At 43.1% G+C, this 9,374-nt stretch overlaps 1 protein-coding gene across 1 annotated transcript in view; it reads right to left on the bottom strand.

Annotated features, from left to right (window-relative positions):
- Positions 1-9,374, bottom strand: part of ZBBX (zinc finger, B-box domain containing) — a 100,632-nt gene that overhangs the window by 39,190 nt on the left and 52,068 nt on the right. Inside the window, exon 9 of the mRNA XM_005886538.2 lies at positions 7,807-7,927. Coding sequence (XP_005886600.1) covers positions 7,807-7,927 — 121 coding nt within the window. The remainder of the gene's footprint in view (positions 1-7,806; positions 7,928-9,374) is intronic.

The following is a 9,374-nucleotide window of genomic DNA, read 5'->3' on the forward strand; positions in this document are numbered from 1 at the left end:
GATGGGCCCTGCTCTGTGCATGACAGGGGGCAGTGCCCAACCCCCTGATTGGCCCTGCTCTGTGAGTGACAGGGGGCAGCGCCCCAACCCCCTGATCGGCCCTGCTCTGTGCATGACAGGGGGCAGTGCCCAACCCCCTGATTGGCCCTGCTCTGTGAGTGACAGGGGGCAGCGCCCCAACCCCCTGATCGGCCCTGCTCTGTGCATGACAGGGGGCAGTGCCCAACCCCCTGATTGGCCCTGCTCTGTGCGTGACAGGGGGTGGCGCCGCAACCTCCCCATCGACCCTGCCTTGAGTGTGACAGGGGGCGGTGCCCCAACCCCCCAATCGGCCCTACCCTGAGCGTGAGTGAGGGTGGCATCGCAACCTCCCGATCCGCCCTGCTCTGTGCATGACGGGGTGGCGCCCCAACTCCCCAATCGGCCCTGCTCTGAGCCTGACCAGGGGCTGCACTTAGGGATTGGGCCTGCCCTCTGCCACCCGGGAGCAGGCCTAAGCCAGCAGGTCGTTATCTCCCGAGGGGTCCCTGACTGCGAGAGGGCACAGGCCGGGCTGGGGGACCCCCCCCTCCCCCGCCCCCCGAGTGCACAAATTTTTGTGCACCGGGCCTCTAGTCAATATATAAGAATATTTCAAAATATTTATATTATTCGGCTTTTTGTCAAAAAAATTAATGAAAGTGTCATTTTATATCCATAATTGAACTAAGTGATAGAAATATTAAAGAGTAAATGTCAAAGACAAATTGGCATTTGGCAACCAGAAATCTCTTTCCAGTTTGACATGGATATGCTATATTAAAATTCAATCACAGATACACATAAATGTACTATTATCCAGATACTTCTTCATGAAGTAAAAACATCTAATTTTATGAATAAAGCCCTGAACCAAAGACTGACAGAGTCTATATAGTAAATCGTTGAAGCTAAGGAGCCCTACGGATGTTTATTACAAACTCAATATTTTCCAGATGGAGAAGTGTGGGCCAAGAGAATTTGTGATTTGCCCATAACAAGCAACCATTTAGTCAATAAACAAGTCTGCATTCTGGATATTGAAACCCTGGCACCCATGCTTTATTAAAGATCATGCTATATAAATAAAGGATAAAATATATTTTAGAATAGAATTACCTCAAAATTTAAATAAATATGTATTGAACATTGACCAATTCATTTGAGGAAACTTTTGATGAGCAGCTCTAAATGTATTCTGTCAATCTGTTAGGCTGTTTGCATCAGAATCACCAAGGAAGATATTTTTAAAATGTAGTCTCATATTCATCCTTTAAAACACTGATTTTTAGATTTGCCTGAGGTTAGGTAGATAAATCATATTCTAAAACTTGCCCCAGTACTTCTGATGATTAGCTAAACTTGACACTTAAATGTAATGAAAAGAGTAGGGGAATTTGAGTGGGAAAACCAGCTAATTGCTAATATCCACCTTTAAAATACTCTAAATCCAAATCTCATGCTCTATTTCATGAAACTTTCCTAGCATTTAATAGATCTACTAGAGATATTAAAGTAGCTCTTAAAACACATTTATTGGTTGCACATAAAATACAAATGTTATTATCCAATTTAAAAAAGAAAAACAAAACAAAATGCAATGGAACCTCTATATATATAAAAAGCCAGCGACTGGAACTCCATAATGACTGGAATGACAGGTCGCTATGACACCCACTGTGGCCAGCGAATAGGCTTGATCGGGGTGCGGTCGGCTGGCCAACCTCCCGTGGCCCCTCCCTCTGGCTGTCCCTGCCTCCGATCGGCCCACCCCACCCCAATCAGCCTGCAGCCCCTCTCCCCAGCCAGCCTTGGCCCTGATCGCACCCCCTACCCAAATAGGGAGTGGGGCTGGCCAGCCAACCTCCTGCAGCCCCTCCCCCTAGCCATCCCCACCCCTGATGGGCCCCCATCACCCTTATTGGCCCACAGCCCCTCCCCCTGGCCAGCCCTGCCCCTAATTGACCCCCCTACCCCAATAGAGGGTGGGGACAGCTGGCCAACAGATCAGCCCCCCCACCCTGATCAGGGGCAGGGCTGGCTGGCCAACCACCCACAGCCCCTCCCCAAGGTCTGTCCCACCCCGATCATCCGCCACATACCCTCCCCCCAGCCAGCTCTGCCCCCGATTGGCCCCCCACTCTGATCAGGGGCAAGGCCGGTGATTGGCCCCCCAACACTACCCACAGCTTCACCTCCAATTGGCCCTCCAACACCAATCAGGGGCAGGGCCGGCCAGCCCACCACCCACAGACTCTCCCCACTGCTGGCCCTGCCCCCAGTTAGCTGCCCCACCCCAATCAGGATCAGGGCCCACTGGCCAATCACCTGCAGCCTCTCCCCCTATCCAGCCTGGCCCTGATCACCTCAATCGGGGTGGGCCGGCTGGCCAAACTCCCACCGGCTCCTCCTCCCCACAGGCCCAGCCCTGATCCACCCTGATGGGGTCCAAGCTGGCCAGACCCCATCCATGCACGAATTTGTGCACTCAGCCTCTAGTATATTTATAAAAACCTATTATAAAACATGACAAAGATAGGCAAAGATAAAGACTTAACCCTGATCATCATTATCAACAAGGGAAACTTTTCAGAAGTACAGCATCAGAAATGTTGTAATCAATTTATAATCACAAACTTGTAAATTGCAAATAGATTGCCCCATACTAGCATCTATAATTAAAACATAAATCAATAACTAAAAAAAAATCACTGTTAAAAAAATAACTGTAAATAAGACCCTAGTGAATATATTCACTAATCATCATTTTCTAACGAGGAAATTTGCCAACATTTAGTAGTCAACATAGCTCAGGATTTCATGTGCCCATGATTAAAGCTTTTTGTATGTATCCAAGCAAATGATGGCACTCATTTAATAACAAAATTGTACTTTGATTGGATAGCAAACTGAATGTGAAAGGCATCAAAAGGCAACCACAATAAAAGATAAGTGAATTTGATATTACTATTATGTACTAATTCTTAAATTGGAATTTTTGAGTTTCACAGGTGAAGAATTGTTAAGGCATCACACTTTAAAGGAGACATAGAAAACTTAAACAATAGTTACATAAGAATAACCAGAATTTGATATGAAGAACTTAAAACCTTGCCACATAAACCACAATGGGATACACTACGCACCTATTAAAGTGACCACCAAAAGAAAAGAACCTGAACAATACCAGGCACTGGCAAGAATGGAGAGCAATTAGAACTCCCATAAATTGAAGGAAGAAATGCAAAACTATTCAGTCTTATGGAAAACAGTTTGTAATCCTATATAATAAAAGCCTATTATGCTACGTGTCTGGTCGTCTGGTCAACCATTCAACCAATCAAAGCATAATATGCTAATAATATGCTAAGGCAGCTCAACTGTTCGCTATGACATGCATTGGCCACCAGGGTTCAGACAGTCAACTGGTTGACCAGTCACTATGACGTGCACTGACCACCAGGGGGGAGATGCTCCAACCAGTAGGTAAGCTTGCTGCTGGGGTCCAGCTGAATGGGACTGAGCGAGATGGGCTAGACACACCCGGGAGCCCTCCCACGGTCCCTCCCGGCACCAGTCATGCACCAGTGGGGTCTCTTGGCCTGGCCTGTGCCCTCTCATAATCCGAGACTCCTCCGGGATGTTGGAGAGCCAGTTTCGACCTGATCCTGCAGGCCCCTCCGCTAAGGAAGCTGCCAGATACAGGGCTCATGGCTGGCAAGCACTGCTACAGCAGCGCAAGCCTCTCCGGATAGGGACTGATTGGTCGCATGCCCACAGCTGGCGCAGTGGGGCCGGGATGAGTGGGAGCTGCAGGTAGGAGCTGCAGGTGGTGTTGGACTGTGGGTTTCAGCCAGATCCCCACAGGCCACCCTGAGATACCCCTTCCATGCACCGGGCCTCTAGTTTTCTCATAAAGATAAACATACACTTAAACCATACAATTTAGCCATCCCAGTCCCAGGTATTTACCCAGAAAATTTAAAACCTATATTCAAACAAAAACCTATATATAAATATGTATAACAGCTTTAACCATAATTACAAAAATACTAGAAATCAGCACCCTATTTTTCAACAGTTGAATAGATAAACTGTACACCACAATGATGAACTAATACTCCACAATAAAAACAAATGGATTTTGATTCACTCAAGAATATGGATGAATCTCAAATGTATTTTGCTAAATGAAGGACACAAAGTCTACATATTATATGACTTCATTTACATGACATTCAGAAAAAGTAAATGTATAAAGAGGGAAATAGACCAATGGTTGCCACAGGTCAGGGAAGAAGACCTGACTATAAAGGGGAAGCATGAAGGAATGTTGGAGTGAACAAACTGTGCTATTTGGTACAATGGCAAACACATGATTTGAGGTATTAATAAAAATTCATAGAACTGTACAGGAGTTTATGCTAGTCAAATTTTAAAAAGTAATCAATGAATGGTAAAGCCATTCCAAAGAAGGTGGGAAAGAAATGGGTGTCATGTCCTGAGCAACTTTGGAAAACAAGGTTTAGACTGGACACTGTGGGCTAACCATAAATGCACTATACACATGTGCTTCAGTTGAGGAGTCTGTTTCTCACAGTGATATTAGTCATGTGAAACTACTTTATACATATACTGAAGTTGATAAATTAATAAATATATCACAGACCATGAGAGCCAGTATTCTCACTGTAGGCAAAAGAAACTACAAATAAGCTACATTGCTATGAATGGACCTTTAAAGACAATTCTGGTGATCTATATCAGTAGAAATAAGGGTGGTAAATGCCATTCTGATCAGGTATTGAAACAGGAATTTGGGGGGTTGAAAAAGGCAGGTTTACATTTTAGAAATTAAGGGGACCATGGAGGAAGCACAGGGCTGCAGAGCAGCAGAAGGTGTATTTCCATAGAATAGGGGAGCTGAAAAGCTGCAACAGGTACATTTCCATAGAATGAGGGAGCTGGGAACAGCAAAAGGTCTGTCTTTACAAAAGAGAAGGAAGCCCTTCATCCAGAAGGAGAAGAAGAAAACCCAAAGGGAATAAGGAAACAATAAGGAAGGGGGATGGGGGAGAACCTTACATGTCCCATGTGAGGTTGGACCTTTGAGCTCAGGAGTTCCTAAAGTAACCAGTCTAAGGGAATAGTGACCAATCAGAGGGGATATCAAGGCACCAGGATCTGTAGCCTTTATAAGCCATAGGGAAAGAAACTCAGTGGGACCCTTTCCCCCTCCCCACATGGGAATCCATTTTGTGGGACTCTTCCCCCTCCCTACTTGGGGGTCTGTACTTGTTCTTCAGTAAATTTCCACCTTTGCTATACAATCTTCTGTCCGTGAATTCATTCTTCAACTCTGGTGGACAAAGCATCCGGGTTCCAGTCCAGGGGAACACCACAAATTCCAGTCCAAAAATTCTGTTTCAGTATCAGTTGGAAGTAAGAAACATGCTACTACACAATGGAGAAAAGGCAATCTATATTCATAAACCAGCACAGAACTTTCCTGACTTTTGTTTCTGCCATAGGGTTTTATGAAAGGTAGAACTTGCGAGTTTTGAAATTATATATATGGCTGAGGCAATTTCTAAGCAGTGTTGAAGGAGAGACCTGGTTCTCATGGCTGCTCATAATAAAGTGCAAGAAGAGAGAAATGACTTAAAGACAGAATTATTAATCAAAAGAGAAGCAAAACTCAATAATTTGGAACATTCTCAGACTATCCACACTGAAAATAATGAGAGCCTATTCAGGAGAAAACAGGAAGTAAATGGCCAAAGGACCACCTAATAGGGAGATTAGCCAGCCCTCTAAACAGAAGCCAGGGCCTGTTATCCAAGACAAAGGAAAGATGACCCTGAAGGCAATTCAGAAATTGATCCCTCCCATCACAGAACAAGAAAGGCCCAGGCTACTGCAGAGAGCAATTCCCAGAGAAACTGTAGGGATAAGGCCACCTGTGTGACCCTAGACTACAAGTGCCACCAGATTCCATGCTGGAGAGTCATTGGGATGCAATACAGCATTCAGCCACCATAGAAATGAGACTGCCCAAAGCCATGGGGGCAGAGCCAACCAGAAACTTGGGAACCCAACCTCTGTCCAGCAAAGCTATAGGGAAGGTCTGCTGCCTCAGTGTGTCCAGGAGGTTGGAGCCCTACTCTAGTGTATCTAGAAGGTGGGACCTCCATCCCAGTGGGTTTGGAACATTCTCAGACTATCCACACTGAAAATAATGAGAGCCTATTCAGGAGAAAACAGGAAATGGCCAAAGGATCATCTGATAGGGAGATTAGCCAACAGTCTAAACAGAAGCCAGGGCCTATTATCCAAGACAAAGGAACGATGACCCTGAAGGCAATTCAGAAATTGATCCCTCCCATCACAGAACAAGAAAGGCCCAGGCTACTGCAGAGAGCAATGCCCAGAGAAACTGTAGGGATAAGGCCACCTGTGTGACCTTAGACTACAAGTGCCACCAGATTCCATGCTGGAGAGTCATTGGGATGCAATACCGCATTCAGCCACCATAGAAATGAGACCGCCCAAAGCCATGGGGGCAGAATCAACCAGAAACTTGGGTGCCCAACCTCTGTCCAGCAAAGCTATAGGGAAGGTCTGCTGCCTCAGTGTGTCCAGGAGGTTGGAGCCCTACTCTAGTGTATCTAGAAGGTGGGACCTCCATCCCAGTGGGCCTGGTGGGCAGAGCATATCTACTGTATGCCTGTCCCACCTTTGTATTTGGAAGCATATATCATGTTTGATTTCACAGGTTCACAGTTAGAAAGCAATTTGCCTCCAAATGAATCATACACTGAGTCTCACCCATATCTGAATTAGATGATATTTATATAACAATGTGAACTTTAGACTACTGGTGTTGGAATGAGTTAAGAATTTTAGGGCTATTGAAATGGAATGAATATATTTTGCATGAAAGTAGGACATGACCTTGGAGGGATCATGAGCAGAAAGCTCTGTTCTGAATGTCTGTGTTTCCACAAAATTCATATGTTGAAATCCTAGCTCCCAAGGTGATAGTATTAGGAGACGAGGCCTTTGGGAGGAGAGTAGATCATGAGGGTAGAGACTACATAAATGGAATTAGCGCCCTTATAAAAGAGACCAGACAAAGACCCCTCCCATCTGCATGTGAGGACACAATGAGAAGATGGGCATCTCTGAACCAGGAAGCAGGATCTATCCAGACACTGAATCTGTTGGCACCTTTATCTTGGACTCCCAGCCTTAAGAACTGTGAAAAATAAATGCTGTTTATTAATATTTAATGTTAAATTTTAAGCAATTTATAAAATGGTGAATGTACTGTAATAGTCTTTGTATAAAATATATTTGAATACTCTTGATAAAATTATAAAATTAAAGGTCTAAGTAAACTTAAAAGTAGATTCTGAAAAATATAGCCTCAAAAGTTTATGCTAATTTCAAATGTCTGAGAGCAATACCTTCTCAAAGTAGTCTTTTATTAATCACATTATTTTGCTACTATTCTAAAAATTGTATATTGTTTTATGCCTTTTCCCCACCTTTACATTTACATTTCTCAAGGGAAACCCTAAATGAATGATGCATCTTATATATAAATAGGATTAAAATTCTTATTAGAACAGTAGAAGCTTCGTGTGGATTTAGTATTGCTTTAAAATTATTTATGCAAATATAAAGCAGACATATAATATTGCTACAGAAAAGCATGTCAACACAAGCAAAAATATAAATAGCATTTTATATTACTTATTAATAATACAAAAATTCAGAAAATACCTTCTGTGCTTTTTAAGCCATAATTTTTCCATATAGGATATACTGTCTTCTTTAAATTCAATATGAAGTGGTTCTCTCCAAATTTTCAGATTGGTTTGTACCTCACATTCTTCCAATGAGTCTATAACAATAAATATAACATACATAGTTAATATAACCTAGCCTATAAATTGTAACTTCTCCCAAGATACAGAACTTGTCAAATATGCTTTGATATTCATCTATAATCAATAGTTCTGGGCTTAAATAATGCAAAAGTTTTAAATATTGATGATTTATCAAATAACTGTGTAGAGAGTTTTCTTTCATAATCCCTTGAAATGAAAGAATCTTATGATTGCCCGGCCAGAGTGCCTCAGTGGTTGAGCATCGACCTATGAACCAGGAGGTCACAGTTTGACTCCCGGTCAGGGCACATGCCTACCCAGGTTGCAGGCTTGATCCCCAGTGTGGGGCATGCAGGAGGCAGCCTATCAATGATTCTCTCTCATCTTTGATGTTTCTATCTCTTTCTCCTCTCCCTTCTTCTCTAAAATCAATAAAAATATATTTTTTAAAAATCTTATGATTCACATGGTTTTTAAAAGCAACTAATTCTTTTAAATGCTAACAGATAAAAACAAATAGATTCATTATATATTCCATAAACACACACAAACATAAAGGTATGTATTATAGTCACTGATAATAATATTTACAGAAGATGGGAAACAGAAAGGAAATAACTCAGAAGGTAGCACCTGGAGGAGACAACTTTCTTCATGAATTGATGTCAACATGGCAATTTACTTCCAGATGCTTCAGATGTTTCTGAAGTACTACCAAATTAAAACCACTATTCAGAGATATTTAAAACTGATGGAGATTTCTGGGAAATAAAAAACTAGAAAACTTGGAAATTCAAAGCACATTACTAAACGAAATGGGACCAAAAAACATTTGGAAAGATACTCATGTCATTTGAAATGAGATGCAAATTTAGATATACCATTTTATCTCTATCAGTCCAGCAAAACTTTAAAAATTTGATTATTTAAGTGTTGGTCATGGGAAGCAACCCAACCTTTCACACTCTGCAGGTGAGAATGCAAACTGATACAAACACTTAGGTAAATAATTCAGCTCTATCTAGTGTAGTTGAGTACATGCACAGCCAATGACCCAGCTCTTCCACTCCCAGGAATAGACACCCTAGAAATGTGTGCACATGTGTTCCAGGAGACCTGTACAAGAATATTCACAACAGCATCATCCATTTGTATAGCAAAAATGAGAATCAATCCAAATAACCATCTACATTCAAATAGGCAGATTGTACTATCCTATATAATAAAGAGGTAATATGCAAATTAACCCTCAGCTGCCTACAACCAGGCCAGCAGTGGGGTAAGTGAGGGACGACCAAACAACTGAACATCAGGCTTCGTGCGGTGACCAGTCCAGCAGGGGGGCCGTGAGGGGTGACCAAGCTGGCAGGGGGAGGGAGTTGGGGGCGACCAGGCCAGCTGGCAGAGGGGGACAGTTGGGCGCAACCAGGCCAGCAGGTGGGGCAGTAAGAGGCAACCAGG

Source organism: Myotis brandtii, unplaced genomic scaffold (genome assembly GCF_000412655.1).
Source record: "Myotis brandtii unplaced genomic scaffold, ASM41265v1 scaffold99, whole genome shotgun sequence".
Classification (NCBI taxonomy): Eukaryota; Metazoa; Chordata; class Mammalia; order Chiroptera; family Vespertilionidae; genus Myotis; species Myotis brandtii.